Source organism: Aythya ferina, assembly GCF_964211825.1.
Source record: "Aythya ferina genome assembly, chromosome: 4".
Taxonomy (NCBI): domain Eukaryota; kingdom Metazoa; phylum Chordata; class Aves; order Anseriformes; family Anatidae; genus Aythya; species Aythya ferina.
This window is the reverse complement of record NC_140300.1, coordinates 13,022,932-13,040,546: the sequence shown is the minus strand read 5'-3', so window position 1 is coordinate 13,040,546 and position 17,615 is coordinate 13,022,932. Positions and strand designations below refer to the sequence as shown.

The 17,615-nt window shown below is 37.2% G+C and overlaps 1 protein-coding gene across 3 annotated transcripts in view; it reads left to right on the top strand.

The window, feature by feature from the left end:
- Positions 1–15,365, top strand: part of STK32B (serine/threonine kinase 32B) — a 177,736-nt gene extending 162,371 nt beyond the window's left edge. For all 3 annotated transcript variants that reach the window (XM_084516687.1, XM_084516686.1, XM_084516685.1), the window contains one exon: positions 14,186–15,365. In XM_084516687.1, coding sequence (XP_084372813.1) covers positions 14,186–14,278 — 93 coding nt within the window. In that variant the 3' untranslated portion in view covers positions 14,279–15,365. The remainder of the gene's footprint in view (positions 1–14,185) is intronic.
- The last annotated feature ends 2,250 nt before the right edge of the window (positions 15,366–17,615 follow it).

Below are 17,615 nucleotides of genomic sequence, written 5' to 3'. Positions count from 1 at the left end.
TTGCTCAAATCTTGCTCTTTCTTAAACCCCTGGGACACCTTATTTTTCTTAATATAAATTCAAAGCAAACACACTAAAAATTATACCAGAAACTGAAGCAGCCAGACGGCTGCTTCACAATTTCTCCTCTTTTCCAGCCACAGTACGTGCTGTTTGGCCATACCTATTTTTTTCCTAAAAGATGCTGAACAACTCTAGGTGAACAGACAGAAATCTACTTCCAGAATAAACAGCAAAAGGTGACGGGCCAAATTTTAAGCATATTATGATGTTTAAAATCACATTGCATGATTTTGTCCATATCACATGCAAAAAACTGACATAATATTCTCTGCATTTTCTTATAAGATCAAAATTATTCTATCTTTTCCTGTAGTTCCTTTTCTTTCCTTTCAATTGTCTTGTCAGATTCAAAACCAGAGTTCTGGAGAACCCTCTCTCATTTTAGTTTGATTGGAACAGAATATTCATAATGATTTGCAGTAAACCTCTCTCAGTGTGCTTTTCTTAACAGATATTTTATGTCATTTAGTATCTCTGAAGATATTTATATTTTCTCAGTCCCCATAATATATGAATGCTTTTTGGCTGGGGCTACAGCACAACTTCTCTTCTCCTGCCACTTCTCCTGACCTTGATTCAACTTAAATCCATCTCTATCTGAGCATTTCAAGTGGTTCTGCTACTCTTCACTGATGTCTTTCTTGTCGCTTTTGTAATGGATATGTCTGCTTTTGGAGATTGCTCCTGCCATCTCACCTAATTAGAAAGATGCCTTACTAAACATGATTAAATTTAACTTGTTTTTCAGTGCTAATAACCTCTGCATGATCACACAGACCTTTTCACTTCTGCCTTTGATTCCCACTCATTTTTACTGGCTTAGAATTACCAATCCAAATGTGCCTCCTTTCTTGGCAAGTCAACCTGCCTAGATTTAAGCATTAGCAAGACCAAGCTGATTATTTTTCTGTAAGTGTACATTCAAATTCACTGTTTTGAGTAAACAGGAGTCATGCAAAAGCCATTGTTTCAATACTGTCTTCCTTTTGCAGCTTCATGCAAGGAAAATAGAAAAGTTAATGAATATCTGGAACCTTATTTTCAAAGCCTCCCAGGAAAATGGCCTAAGTTTTCCCAAGAAAGTTGGCACATCTTTGTGGTAGATACACTTTATCAAGTGAACATCCAGGGAAGGTTGCATATATCAGAGCATTCTCACCATCACAGCAGTAGAGAGGATTAAAAGTTCAGGATAATCAATACAGATCCTCAGCACTGTTGGTCAGCAAATCTTAGAGTATAACTTAGCTTCAGTTATGCAGGGGAGAGATTTTGAAAAATGTGTGGATAGCCCAATGTCTAGTGGACATATGAGAGCTGTTAATTTGTTCAAAATTGCAAAGAAAGCTGTAAAGAAATGAACATCATGATGCTATCAAGTGAACATCAAAATGCTATTGTGTACATGTATATGTTCAAATATATATCTATATATCTGCACAATTTTCACTTCCTTATTTCAAAAAAGATATTGTAGACAGAATGATTAAAAAAAAAAAAAAAACAGGATTAAAAAATTGTGTCAGGGCTTACACTGCAGAATTTCATAGACTCAAAGTAGTTTAAACTTGGAGAAGAGAAGAGACAACTGAAAACTAGTTTAGGAAACTAGCTAAATAATAATACGTTATGAAAGTAATTGATGAGACGGATAAGAAATTAATATTTACTTTTTCTATTAACTCAATGGCAAAAAATTGTCAGGCTGCAGGTTTAAAAGAATACAAATCATGTATTATAGTGTAGTGCAGCATATCAGCAAGGGGTGCTTTTGATACTAGAAGTATGAAAAGATTCAAAGAAATAGAGAAATTCGTGGTGAAAAATCCGTCAAGGTCCATGACGCACGCATGCACGCACGCACACACACACACACACACCAGTGTGGTCATTGGCTTGGAATGTCTGGAAATTTCAGCAGAGAGGAGGATATGCCACAGCAGACATTTGTCTCCATTTGACTTGTTCTTTGACATTGTCCACTGTGAGATGAGAAGGGGGCCAGTCTGAGACAGGAATCTATGTTAGATGGGATGGATGAATATGTGTTTTATGTTATCTCACTGCTTATAATGTCTCCATCTTCATATAGAGTCTTCATTTTAGCACAAGTTTTACAGTGAAATGTACATACATATATAAATGGATGTATATATGCATGTGTATATATATAGATATTCTTTTCAGAAATAAGGAAAGTAAAGAAAAATTATGACAGTAAGAGATTTAGGTAAGATTCAGTTTGTCTCCTGCTGTGTTTTAGGGAATGTCTGGTACACACTACCTTGGAAGAACTCAAGGTTGTGAAACCCAGCTGGAGATCATTTTCCTGTGTCCCATCTGGGGCATAATACATAGTGTTGTGGTGGGTATAACTCAAAGACTAACTCAGACAGCTGTGTTCGACACAGTGGCTTCTGTCGATCCCTCTGTTAGGCAACAACTTTCCATGCATTGTGCAAGGAGGTTTGGTGATTACTGAAGGCTGATATGCTGTGTGATCACAAGCGAGCTACCTGCTAAGTCTCCTTTTGGTGAGGGTGTCTCTCCTTCAGGGAATAAAAAGCTGCACAAGGCCTAGACTTCTTATGATTCTAAGTTTTGGACTTCGGCAGAGGAAACGAAGTATAGATAGGGAGACATGAGACAGCAGGGAGGTCAGTGCAGGCTGGGTTTGTTCCCTGGAAACTCACAGAATGATACCAGGAAACTTGTTGTTGCAAGAGAAGAAGTGAATGACTGAACCAGCAACCTCCCAGGCATTTATTCCAGTCTGAGAGTATTTATTGTCAAGTCCCAGTAATTAGGCAGAGCTAGACTAGCTTTCCACATATCTTAATTCTTAAATTATTGAGTGTATGGCTCTTATGGAGCTGCAGTTTTAATTAGAGCTGTAAATTAAAGAAATTGGAGCTTCCATGCAAAAAAAAAATAAAATAAAAGATGTCATAGCTATGACACTCCTCACTTATCTCTGAACCAGGGTCCTCTCCTCAGCAGTAGTGGACAGGGATAAAAGGGAAAGAGAAGTAATGAGAAGGGATTGAATGACAACATAACAGTGATGGCTGGCTGTCCATTTGTTCAGTCCTGCTTTGTGATGGCAACCGACCATACTGAGTCACTGGCACAGAGCTGCAGACACCATCACTCCAGAGGCAGCAGGCATGTCACAGGCACCACATTACTTTTGTCTTTAAGTTCTCAGTCTGTTAGTAGAACTATGCTCACTGGTGTGATTTGCAGTCTGTTAACAGGCATCTTTGTTAACAGGCATCTTCTTTGTTAACAGGAGGCTCAGGGGTGACCTTATTGCTCTCTACAGGTACCTTAAAGGAGGCTGTAGCGAGGTGGGGGTTGGTCTGTTCTCCCACATGCCTGGTGACAGGACGAGGGGGAATGGGCTAAAGTTGCACCAGGGGAGTTTAGGTTGGATGTTAGGAAGAACTTCTTTACCAAAAAGGTTGTTAGACATTGGAACGGGCTGCCCAGGGAAGTGGTGGAGTCACCATCCCTGCAGGTCTTTAAAAGACGTTTAGATGTAGAGCTTAGGGATATGGTTTAGTGGAGGACTGTTAGTGTTAGGTCAGAGGTTGGACTCGATGATCTTGAGGTCTCTTCCAACCTAGAAATTCTGTCATTCTGTGATTCTGTGATTCTGTGATTCACTCCAACTCCTCTGTAACATGTTCAGTGCCGTGGTGGAGACGGTTGTTGTTGTAAAGTAGATCTCCCTCTAGATGCAGCAAGAAATTGTCCTTCTCCCCATACATTGCATTTTGATGTTACCAAAAGGATCACTCTACCTAGAAGATTCCATCAAAAGAATAAAATAAGAGAATATGTCAAAGCAACTCCTGTGAACTTCCTAACTGCTGATAGTTTAACAACGGGGTTACCCTGTGTATTTGAGGAGATACACCTGAGGCAAGCTAGGAAGCATGTGTCCTTTTTGAGAATGTGTTTTTCCTCACACAGCTGAGAGATGTCCTTATTCATGGGCAAGTATTTGCAGTTTATAAACTGGATTCTAACAAATTGGGGAAAATAAAAATAAATAAATAAATAAAAATAAGAAATAAAAAAAATCTTGTGTTCCCACAAAGTCTAATAAACAATACATTACTGGGAAAATTCAGAGCTGCTTTCCTGTTGCTTGTGCATATGGATCTGTAGATACCGCTAAACTAAAATATTTTACATTTTGCAATGTGAATTTGAAATGAACAAGACATGCATCTGGTCTTGGACAGCCAATAGCACATTTCTAAGAGACACCTATGCTTCTAGTCTGAGCAAGGTTTTAATGTTAGTGATAATCAGTTGTTTTACGTTCATTTTCTTAAATGCCTGCATCTCATTTGTTGTTTTTATTTATTTACTTCATCTCTTCTCTCTTATTTTGCTTTTCAATTCCCAAGGTAAACCTGAGATCTCAAGACACGTCTCAGGCCAACGTGCTGCAGCATTCAGTACAATTTGTTACTTGACTTCCACATACTAGTATTTCACATGTCACTCACTCCATATGTGCACCTGAACCCATTATGCTTGATTATAAATTGCTGGTTGATAGAAAATTATATTCACAGGCATTTAGTGAGTGTAATTACTCAGCAGGAACCATCAACCTGAATCAATTACCCATAGTGCAAGCATATTTCCCAAAGGATTTTTGGAAAAGGTAGAAGTAAATGTCATGAGTGTCAATGGTGCAAGAAGACATCTGTGCTACACAGGGATACTTCTCCAAAATTTTACTTTTCACATTCAGCTGTAATAAAGCATAACTTTTAGTCTGTGCCTCAGTCATTTAAATTTAAATGGAGTTAAAACAGAGTTATTTGAATGATTACGTGGTAATCTACTGAGCAATCAAAACACATACCTCACAGTGTATTAGGAAAACAGATCTGAGAATGTGCTTGTTTCTACTGAAGCAGTCAAAACCAAGAGGACATGTTTAGGGTCAAAACCAGACTGCGTTAAATATTGGTTAGATGCAGAACAACTCCTACTTCAAAGGGTTTGTGCAAAATTTTCAAAGGTATCTGAAACAAATAGGAATTAGATGGCATGTCTGCATGGATGAACAGGTAATTGCACCCCTGTGCTTCAGAGTGACTTCCTTACCCAGCCCTTGGCAGTGTTTATCAGCTTGTGATATGTGCCAGGCTGATGGGACTATTCAGCTTCTGCTCGCCTGAACATTGTGGGTATAAATTAGCTCTAATCCAGAAGCAAATTGCCTCTGCTAAGCAGTGCAGCATGCAGTGAGTTTATACAGCTGCTAGACAGGAAGGGACTTGAGTCTGTGGTTCAGAGAGGGAAGGGTATCTCTATTTTTCTGGGGAAGCAACAGGACTGTATTCTTCTAAACTAATCAATTTAAAATCATTTATTTATTTTAAGCTCCTTTAGTAGTCAGTGAGGAGAGACTTGTATCTCTCAAGGTTGGTCTGTGACACATGTATCAGATAACTTAGGCTGGAACTCATTATTCTATGTCAGAGCCTCTATTTATCTTGTACAGAGAGCCTGAACTAATCTTTCAGTTGTCTACAGTTAGCTGGCATAAAATCTATCCCACAGCTGTGGGCTCAGTTCGTTTATGTGAAAATAAATGCCTAGCTGCCAGTCCAACTTCTGTGGTCTTCTGTGGTCTGCTGTTGTATCTGCTCTCTGTCGGTCAGGTAATCGAGGGCATCTCATATGGCACTAAACTCCACTTCTGGGGCAACTGCATTTGAGCTATACATACCTAGCCATGTGAGCAGGCCAAGAACAAGCAAGTTACAAGAGTGAATGTTTTTAAAGTAGAACTAAAGACTTATGAGACTTTCACCCTTGCTACTGGTTTGATGAGGATACTTCTTGGACCCAGATCTCCCAGAATGTGTGCCCACTATTACATAAGCAAACAATACTATTGTGTTTCACTTAAAGCTGCTGTGTATTAGTCGGTCCTCTATACAAAATCTAGAGTGGAGAAAAATTATCTGACTTTGGAGGCTCTTCTTTCCAGTCTGAAGTTGTGTTACTCAACACTGATGTTGCTGCATGATGAGTGTTGAGTCTGCCCCAGCCCATCCTTAAGCCTGTCCTGGTCTGTCCCAAACCTCCTCTGGTACAGAGTAAGATTGAACCTTCTTTGTTTATTTGAAAATCTTTCTAAATTCAAGTACTTGTCAGATGTTTCTGTTTTAATGAAAACACAACACAAGCTGTACGCAGACTAAAGAAAAGAGCTCACTATTAACCATCCCTGTGTGTAAAAACTTCATTAAATAAAAAAGCACATTACAACTGTCTCAGGAGTTAGTTTCAAATTAGATCTCCAAATCCGGCATTCATTTAAATACTTTCTCATTTTCAGGTGTCTAGTTCTTCTTCTTCCACTTCCACTTCCTTTCTTTTTCTTATTCTTCATTTTATACCTTCATTGTTGTATTTTATCTACTTTTACTTCTTTATTCTACATTTTTTCCTATGTATTTCATGTCTACCTATGTCTCTTCCAAATGGGTAAAGGGCAGCACAATCATTAAACTGGTATTATCAAATATTTAAGAGGAATATAAGCAATATAAGAATATATGCAGTCTTCCATGGTCCCTGGCATATTTCTTTCCCTGAACAAAATCATTCCCTGAAGCAAACTCCTTCACATTTCAAAGATTAATATAGACCAAAAAAAAAAGAAAAAAAAAAAAAGAAAAAAAAAAAAAGTATTTTGGATATTAGAGAGTTTATCCAAAAAGATGCAACCTTGTGCCACTTAGCTTCCAGGGATTCCAGGGATCTATCTCTCCACCATTTTGTCTTCTGGTATGAATGCAGTCAATGTAATCAATGACATTTACAGCCAGAATGTTATTTGCAGTTTGTCATAAGAACCTGGATATCACTGGGGGTTATGACATAAATTAATAGTTTGGCAGATACTCGGGTTACCAGTTAACTTAATCTTATGATGGATTATTATATCAATTAGTTCTGATACATATTGTAATGAAATCAAAACTCTTCTTTTACAAATAAGAAATTTCTAAGACTCAGACCAGAGACTGAAGACCAGGACTTATCTCTGTTCATGTATTCTAGTCATATGCCAGCTCTTCAGCCTACACCATTGGAAAGCAGAACTAAGCATGAAAGGTTACAATGGGATCTGTAGCTCGCACCAACAGGACTTCCTGTGGGGACAATCCACAAGTGCTCTATTTGCTCTTTTCTGTTAACATGTTTCCTTAATATTTACATTGGGAAAAAGGTAGTGTTTCCCTTTTTAAGCATAAAAGTATAAAATAAGCAACTTTCCTGAACTTCTAATCTACTCACAAACTCATTTTAGTTAGCTTTTCAGAAAAGAAATTAGACAGGAATTTTAACACTTTTCCGATATGTTTGGTGGCTACTTTGTTTTAGAAAGTAAAAGTACTCTTTCCAAATATACTCATTCAGTTAAAAATTTGTTTTGCTCACTTCTTTCTTCTTCTTTATTTATTTCTTTATTATCTTTTCACTAAAAAATATAGTTGAATGAAAAAAACTGGCAGATGAGAACTAATAAGCAGAATAATGGAGATATAAGAGAAAGAGTATAACTCATTTACAATTGCAAAACACTGCCAGCTTCTTCAATTTTATAAAAATAAGAAACAGCGAGTCAGTTCTTAAGAAAAACTTTCAAAAGTGTAGGCAGAAAATTATTAAGTGTCCATATATCAAACTCAATTCTTATTTCCCACAGTGGCAGCCAGATGACAAGCCAAGCTGCTTATTGTCCCAGAAATCATGCTCAGTTATCAATATTTCTACAACCATTGCCTGCAATTGATGTTAAAATGATGGCATAAAAATAGCAGGGAAAGTTTTCAAAGTAGGGTATAAGATGCGCACGCATAAAACCCATTATTTTTGAAAAAGACGTGTGCACACTGCAGGATCTACATATTACTGCCAAATAACTGCTCTGATTTTTTAGTATGTACACTTTTGTGAAGGGTACCAGCTTCTATAAAGCTTAAATAAGGGACTGAAAAAAGAGAGAAGAGGACATTTCATGATTCATGGGGTCCACCTTTACATTATTATATTACTCTGTAAAAATCTTTTTCAGTTTGGTTGGGATTTTTGCAGCACTGCTGGATGGTTTCCAGAATACCCATCAGTTTTAGTTATATTGCATAACTTCCACATTTCTATTTTTTTTAAGACCAGAATATAACAAAACAACACCTGTGTCTGTAACTTTCTTTTTCCTTACAAATTGTCATTGATAGATATTGTCTATTGAGAATGAAATTTTTCAGTATATTGAGAGGATACTGACTTACAAAGAGTTTATGTTTACTGACAGATATTCTAAAAATATGGTATTTGGAGTGTCTTTATTGTTGCTCTGAAATCCCCCTTGTAACATCTGTATCTGTGCTCCAGTAGGCAAACCAGACTGATATGCATAGAGACAATACAGTTGAAATAGTGCCTTTCTTAACACTGTCATTTTTCATAGTACATCATTACTTTTTCCTTTTTTTCTTTTCTTTTTTTTTTTTTTTTCTCTCTCTCTTTTTTTTTTTTTTTTTTTTTTCTCCTGATTTGGATATGTTTGTAATTAGCCTTCCAGAAAGGCCATCTGCAGAAGACATCAGCATTATTTACATGTAGCTACTAAATCATAGAACTGAGGTGTGTTTCTAACTATTTAGCAATCTGTCCCCCAGGATATTTGAATTTGAAAAGCTAGCATAGGTATGCTTGCTCTTTTCTGACCTCAGACCTCCTCCCTTGTGAAGAATAACTGGGATAAAATGTTCCACAGATTTATCTACTCCTAAGGGTTTCTTTCAGGAGATGTAGAAGTTTCCTTTAGTGGAACTCTTTTTACTGCAATAAAGCTACAATTTCTAAAGATTGATTTACTATTCCCAGTTTCTAAAGCTTGACTTATTAAGCTCAACTTTTCCCCAAAACACAAGCAAACGCATCTGGTTTCACTGGAAAGGGGGTGGAAATATCAATAGGCCAAGGTAAAATGCTAAATCTAGAAATGCTAAAGCAAATTCCACTACCCACTCACACCATTTTCTTTCTTACACACCCAGGACACTGATTTGCAAAACCAGCAAGCTCACTTGTAAATTTGCTGTAATAAAAAGAGTGTCCTGTAGGACCTGGTACACATGGAGTGGAATTTCTGGCTGGCTTAAATTATCTTTCTGTCAATAGAAATCCTTTCTTGTTGAGTTGTTGAGTGCATTACCACCTTTTGAAACACTTCTGAGGCTCTGGTTTCAAACTGGCAGCTGGGCAGCACTCACTGATGGGTATACTGGCTGCACCAAGGTGTTATCACACACAAGGTATGGCTTGGCTAGAACAAGCAAGTGACAGACAGCATTACAGACTTCTTAAAGCTCTCAAACAGGACATTTTGCAAGCCTGATGCCACTGCTTTGCATTGCTACAGAGTTCTTTTTTTTTGGGGGGCCAATAATTTTTCCCTCTTCTTTGAATCTTCTACTTACCAATATCTGATTCAAGACCCAGCACTAGAAACCAGCACTGCAGGGACTCCACTATAATTTCTGGAAATCAAGATAAGAATCTTTAAAACCTTTCATACATGACAGAGACACTTTTCCTTAACCAGAAATGCTGATGAAGCCGAAGACTGGACTGAGGGCTCAGTTACTTTTCTTGATGCATTCCCAAGTGGTTAGTACAGCCTCTTTCTTCCTCGCTGCCAGAGAGGAGGTTGCTCTATGCTCAGTGTCACACATTACTGATATTGCATGAATCTATGGTGAAGGCGAGGAAATCTGTGCTTATTTATTCATTGATGCAGCAGAACCATTCTTAATTCCCAGCATAACTGTCTCTGAGCTTACTTATCTATTTGTACAGAATTTTGTGGCATAAATGTAATAGACATTGTGCAAACTCCTTTTCAACCTCTTTTCTCTGTGGGTTTTTTCTTCGTAACTATTCACCAGAGCCACTTGTTCACTTTTTTCACCCACAGCTGGACATTTCACTATTTAACCTCTCTTCATAACATTCAGCAAAAGAATAGCTACCTGGTTTGGATCCACAACAGCTAAATCCCCATCAACTCATTAATTTTCCCTGGTCCTTTATCAAGTTATTGCAGGCTGTAGCTGCATCAACTTAAAGGAAAGAAAAGCCACACACTAGAAAGCAGTTTCTGACAAATGTTTTATTGCACTAGTGCTATTTTTAAAGCGAATGGACTAGAGTGCATTTATTTTGCAATGATCACAGGGACTGTGTTGAGCTATCCATGTTTTTGTAAAGATGAGAAACTCTCATGGAAAATGTCCCAACCTTTTAATTGAAGAGACTGCTTGTTCACACACTCCTACTGTGGTGAGATTTGTTTAGGTCTTGACCAGAGTCTCTTTGCACTTTAGAGCTAGATGGAAATACAAACCAATTGCCTTATTTTACTTTTTCACTACAGCGGTTTGAAGGGAAAGAAAATATTCTCCACTAACATTTCTGAGACCAATTAGATGTTTATGATTGGAATTTCCCATGCCTTAGTCTTTTACAAATCTGAAATTATGACTGTCATGTTGAATCTGCAACTTCTGTTCCTTTTCTATTAAACTTATCTTATTATACAGCCTAAATACAAACTTTTGAGATTTTTATTCACCTGGTGAACAAAGCTAAGCCTTAAGCACTTTCCTGGGGATTCCAAGTTTACTACTGGGTTTCATTACATGATACTCTGACCTGCCATAGTTGTTTCAATCTTTTTTTTTTTTTTTTTTTCATATTTTTCATATTTCCCATGCAAATCTTTGGCCAGTCTGTTCTCTTTGCTTTTGTATTTCTATACATGCTTTTTTGCTAGTTCTTATCCACAATTTATCCAGCTCAAAAGCTGGCTAGCTCCTGTCCATGTGAGATTTCTGGACAGATATTATTCCGTCTCAGCTTCACTCCCCTACATTGTCTCCACGTGTTGGGAGAGAGGCTGAGGAACAGAAAAGGGCTGTAATTTCTCCACAGGGTGACAGAGGTAGAATCAGCATCTCCTGATTCTCCAAGACACACTAGTAGGTAGTTGTTAGCATGCCCATAATAATTCCTTATAACGGAATCTTTAACATAATTTTAAACTCTGAATAAAGTGATTTATAAATTATTAAATAGCCAAATAGTTAAATTTTTGACTGACTTTTGATCTGATAGCCTATTGCTTACTTTGATAGTTTATAAATATGTGTAATGAATCTAGATACAGAAATAAAAAATGTCTGAAAAGAGAATACAATGAAGCACTGCTAAAACAATATACTTTTTTTTTTTTTTTTTTTTTTTTTACCACTTCCAACCTCCCGTAATCCAATTATGATAATAATTGCCATTGGCAAAATAATAAGAACCCTTGGGAGCAGCGATAGGATAAAAGAAAACAAATGGAAATAAAACAACAATAGAAACTCTCTCTGTGAAGATTGGGAATTTCAAGGCTGGTCTGTCATGTTTTTTGAACCTTTACATGCTGCCTTTGAGCCAGTTTGAGTGATCTGGAAAAAAATAAAAATAATAATAATAAAAAAGCAACAACAAACAAAACCAATAAACGTGTTTTTCTGTTTTATGCTGTTATTGAGAGACTTCTTAGTTTCCAAGCACTGTAGCCTTTTGTCTCAATGCCTACTGTCCTGGTTTCAGTTAGAACAGAATTAATTTTCTTCCTAGTAGCTGGTGGAATGCTGTGTTTTGGCTTAGGATGAGAAGACTTCTGATAACACCCCGATGTTTTAATTGTTGCAGAGCAGTGCTTATACCAAGTTAAGGACATCTCAGCCTTTTGCTCTGTCCTGCCAACAGGCAGGCTGGGGGTGCAGTAAGAGCTGGGAGGGGACAGACCCAGGACAGGTGACCCAAAATAGCCAAAGGGGTATTCCATACCATCTGACGTCATGCTAAACAATATATAGGGGTGGCTAGCTGGGGGAAAGGGGCCGGACTGCTCTGGGTTAGGCTGGGCATTGGTCAGCGGGTGGTGAGCAATTGCTTTGTGCATCACTTGTTTGTACATATTATTATTACTTTCCTATTATCACCATTGTATTATTATTATTATTATTATTATTATTATTATCATTGTTATTATTGTTATTATTGTTATTATTGTTATTATTATTTTCCTGTCTTATTAAACTGTCTTTATCTCAACTCACGGGCTTCACTTTCCATTTCTCTCCCCTGTCCCAGAGAGGGAGGGGGGAGGGTGAGCGAACGGCTGCGTGGTGTTTAGCTGCTGGCCGGGTTAAACCACAACACCTACAAATACCTTGCTCTTGTAAGGGCCATTAGCTCAGACCCTGAGCTTCAAGGCTTTGTCTGATTCAGTTGCTCCCTTGGTAGTCCCATGGATCTTCTCTGAAACTCTTATAAAATAAAAGACAACAAATCAAACAAAAAACAAACAAACAAACACACTATCACATTTGCTGCCTTGCAATCAGTAGTGCCAAGACAGTTTCAACAGTAAGTTACATACTCCATTCAGCTGTGCAATTATATATTTCAGTGTTCTTAGAGCCATTGGAGAAAATCTGTCTTGATCATTTGTCAACATTCATTTGAAAAAAACAGTTTTAAGCTGTTTGGCTGATGGTTTGACTGGAGATGATGGACAAGTTTCTCATAAAGAAAGGAATGTCCCTCAGCTCATTTGTCATGAGTTTTGGTGAAGATAATTAATTGTCTTTTCAGCTAGGGACTAATATTTCTTGTGCTATCCTCTAATGACTCAGTCATCCACTGGCCTATAGACTCACCGGTAGACTTCATTTGTGGTGCACAATTTGTTCCTTTAACACAGTGTTATTTTTGTTGTTGTTTTTTTTTTTTATTTTTATTTGGGGGGTGGGATTGGTTGGTTGGTTGTAGTATGCTTTATTTTTTTTATTTAACATGTCAATGTATGTCCTTTTTTAAACAACCTATTTGGATAGTATTTTGTTTATTTTAACATTAAATAATCTCCTTAATACTTCTGTTTACCTATGACAGAATTTTCAGAATTTTCAAGAGAATTTTACATTCTCTTCTGAGTCTTCAGTTTGTGTATCTATTTTACCCTTTTTAAACTGACCCTTTACAGTTCATTTTTGCATGCTTTTCATTATTGAATAATTTTTATGTATTCAATGTTACTTGCAAAGTGTTTTTATTTTTATTTTTTTCAATACATCATACATACCACTTATAGTCACTTTTACAAACAGTTTCTTCCACAGTGTCTCTGGTGCTAATTCTTTGTGCATTTTTTGGGGAATACATCACCGGCTGTTTCCCATTTTAAGAAAACAAATGGAGAAAAATTCCTAAAAATAAATAAATAAATCCCAGCTGTTAATTTTCCAAAAACTGGCCTCTCCTCTGCTCCATAGCTTCCCCATGAAACTTCCTCCTCCTCATGAAAATACTTACATTGTGCCTTTTGTTTTTGGAGACCAATATTAAGTAAGAACAAGAACCACAGTAAAATCATAGACATTGATACTAGGGTTGAACAGCAAGGCTGAGAAATTTGTTGATAAAATTAAAGCTGGGGATTGCAAGTGCCACCAGGGCTGTGGCTGTTCTCCAGAAAATAATGCCTGCAGAAGACGACTTTGCAAAGTCCTTAAACAATGCAGGATTTATTTGTTGTTGTTGTCCATTGAAACCACCTTGGAAGCTTTGACCACATATGAAGTAACAACAAGAAGAACACTGACTATACATTCACCTCATGTTTTTTCCTTTTCTGGGGGAAGCTTTTTCAATTTATGTCCAGGCAAAGGTGTCAAAGCCAGGGAAAGCACAATCCTCTGCTAGCTCTTTGTGATAGGCTCTAATGGGAGCAGGATTTAGCCAAGATTCAACCTCACATATTTAGGAGGAGGAATTCATCGGTGTTTAAAAGATGAATAAAGATAGGGAAGTTAGTAGAGATTGAATGGTGCAGGAGTCTATTTTATATGCAGGAGTATGTAGTTCACTATAAAACAGACAATGGCTGTTATTCTAATGCAGTTATCTGCATATCAGCTATAAACCTTTTGATGTTTTTAACCTTGGGCAGACTAAGAAGACAACAGGATCAAAGTGGACAGACTTCCAGCACAGAGAGCAGAGCATCCCTGCAGAGCCACGGGAAACTTCAAGACGGATGTAACAACAACTTACTTGGACACGGATGCACAAGAGGCTGCAGCAGCTAGTGAGCTCCAGCCCTATTCTTGCTTTCACCCCGGGGGGAGGGGCAAGGAAAGGTCCTCTCCATGCATGCCTTCATGCTCGCCTGTTGGATCCCAAGCAATCTTACTTCTCCAGCAGGATCCCCAGCCAAGGACAAGCCCATGGAGCACACTGGTTGAGAATGTCTACCTAAGACCCCGCTCTTTTGACTCTGCCACTGGAAAAAATGACCATCAGCAACAAAATACAGTTTTATAGGCTTGACTCTCCTTTTCAAAATCCTGGAAGAAAACTTGAAACAATTCATTAGGCAGCCTCTCAAAGATTGCCATGTTTCTGGCTACCTGCAAGAGACAAGGTTATCCTGGGGCCAGCTTTATCTTGAAGGCTTTACATTGTCCTCTCTGTCTCTGTTAATCAAAATGGTCCAGTATGGAATTCTGTGAAACTGCTAAACACAGCTGTTTCTGAACATCTGCTGTTGAGTTTATAACAGATGTATATGATGTAAATACGTGAATGTAGTGTCAAATAGGCTAAACACTGAATAATTTCATTTAACTACCAGAAACCCATTGGAAATGTTGCAGCGTGAATGTCTTCACTTTGTTGTTTAACTTCATGCATTCTGCTTTGTAGTAAGAGATGTGACCCTGGCCAAGTCAACGTTTTACTAGTGACTTTTGTGGATGCGAGTTTAGACACATTAGCAGTGTTTCATAATTATGACAAAGAAAGACCTTTTTATTTGTAAGAATAAGCTGACCGAGCCAGAGTTGAAAAGCAACTTAGAAAGGAGAGCTAAAATCTTTAGGAATTTTCTCAGACTCATAGCTAGTTGTTATAAAATGTGAAGAAGTTACATGTGTCTTTGTTTTCATGGTTCTATTCTGGATGAGGATTGTCTTGAAAAGAAAAATACTTTATCCAAAGTATTCCTGACTTGAAAAGCTTTTGTTTGTTTGTTTGTTTGTTTGTTTTAAGAGCATCCACGTATCCATACATCTATGTATTTTACAACTTGTACATCCACGTTTTGATAATAAATGCTTATTTGTTCTGTCTTATTGTGCTTTTATTTGTAAAGGGTTATCATTCATAAGCAAATTTCATTTCAATTTTTTAAAACAAATAAGGCTTTTGGAAGTGATAAGCATTTTATTTGTAGTAATCTGTTTTTACTGTATTGTTTCCATTTTATCTTTTACAAAACAAAGTTCTTTGTAAATGAATCAATTTTTAAATTTGGTTTAGCATTATATGTAATTTTTTTCACAAAATTTTCATAAAATACAGATTTTTATTGCTTCGTGAAATGATATGGTGTTCCTATCAACAACAGAGAAGTTTACTAATGCACTAAGGTACATATTTTACTTTTGTCATGAGCATGGTATGGGTTTATTTGTTTAATTTAAGCAGAGACTGAAATCACAGGATCAAGCAAAGGAGCAGACTTTGTTCTTTAGAGGACAGTTTTCATTTCCCAAAATAAACTGTTTCATGCTCACCCCTTCTTATAATGACCTTTTTTTTTTTAATTTTATTTTTTTCCCTTAATATTTATTTAACTTGAGAAGGACCAAAGTGGATAACATTTGACATAATTTCCAGAAAAATCTATTTCTCTGTTTCAATTAAAGTGCATCATGATCTTGGATCTCAGTCTGGATCTTGATCCTAGGCAGAAATGAAAGATTTTATTTACTTAAATAATCCTACAGAAATTAATGACATTACTTGTTAATGCTTGCAGGATCCATGCTATATCAGATAATATAAGTTAAAGACATGAAGCTTTTGGAAGTAAGGTCAGTAATATGTGAAATATTCCTGGGATGTGCCTCATGTGGATATCAGGTCTGCATCCACTCTGCAGAGCCCCTCCTGCCAGGCTACACTTCCTGCTAAAGCACACAAAGCCACCAAGCAGCCTGGATTTATAGGATCAAAAGTCACAATCCACAGTCTTTAAAGTACAATAATTTCATCAATGGCATATTAAAATCTGAGGGATTTTCCTGCAGGTAGAATTTAATTTACAGCAGGAGACTTCTGAATATTTGCAGTCCGATCTGGCTGGCCGCAGGGTGTTTTTGCCAATGCTTCACAAAGCTGTTTTTGAGATGAGCCTGGTTATTTGATGGATGGCATCTCCTTGAATATGTGTTTAGAGCATTATGCATGAACGCAAGCCCACTCAGACACTTTAATTTCACGGTTGTTACCACATGGTCATTTCTCAAACAACCTTACTACTTGAAAAAAAAATCATGGCACTGATGTTCAGCTTTATTTGGATACCATGTCACTGACTGCAAATTGAACATTATGTTGCTTATAACTGTCTTCCTCCACTTACTACACAGGTCAATGAATACTCTCAGCTACATTTTGGTGGTATAATGCTCTCTGGGTTCATCTTTCCTTTCAAACACCACAGCTGTAAGGAACTGGCCTATCATGGAGGCACCAATAATGGTTCAGCAGAAGAAAAAGAAGACAGCTCATTCTTTATAAGATGACCATTGTGAGGCTCAAACAAGTATTACAAGGAAAATCACACTGCCTAGTAATAATTCTGAGAAATTCTGGCATAGGACTTTTCCTCTCTAGCTTTAGTAATGAACAAAATGTACATTCCTGCAGCTTGGTTAGCCAGATCTAGGCTCAAAGATATAAAGAGGGAAGAAAAAATGCTTTTAGGATGTGATACATTTGGTCTGTCTTTATTGTCTCCTTCAGCAGATGGATCTCCCTGTAGCTCTGCCTCTATGGAGGATAAAGTCAATATACGCAAGCAGTCCAGATTCAGATGTGCACATTGTGCACTGACATTTAGTTAGATGAATCCTGTTTGTTATGGCACAGGCATTTGTGGAGATACAGCCTAATCCTTATGAAAAAATGGGAACAATTCTGATCATTTCAGCAGGAGCGAGACTGAGCCATTTAAATAGTTTTATCCTTCCATAGGAAAGTGGTATTAAAGTGTTGGAGAAATTATGCAAAAAGAGACAATTGCAATGAATGTTGCCTTGTTTTTCCAAAAGAAATGAAAACAAAGAAGGCAACCCAAATAATATGTGGAGTTTTTTTTTTTACAAAAAAGTCTATGAGGTGGAGGGGAGAAACAAAGTGTGGAAGTCATAAAGCCAAAAGAAGCTCCTTGGGACTCATTTATTCTATACAGTTTTATTGCTTTGCAAAAGCAGCCAGTGATCTTAACTCCCAAAGTCTCATCTGGTTTCTTCACATCATTTCAAGGGTAAAATATTTTTTCTCATTTCTCTTCCAGGGGAGAGAGAAGAAAG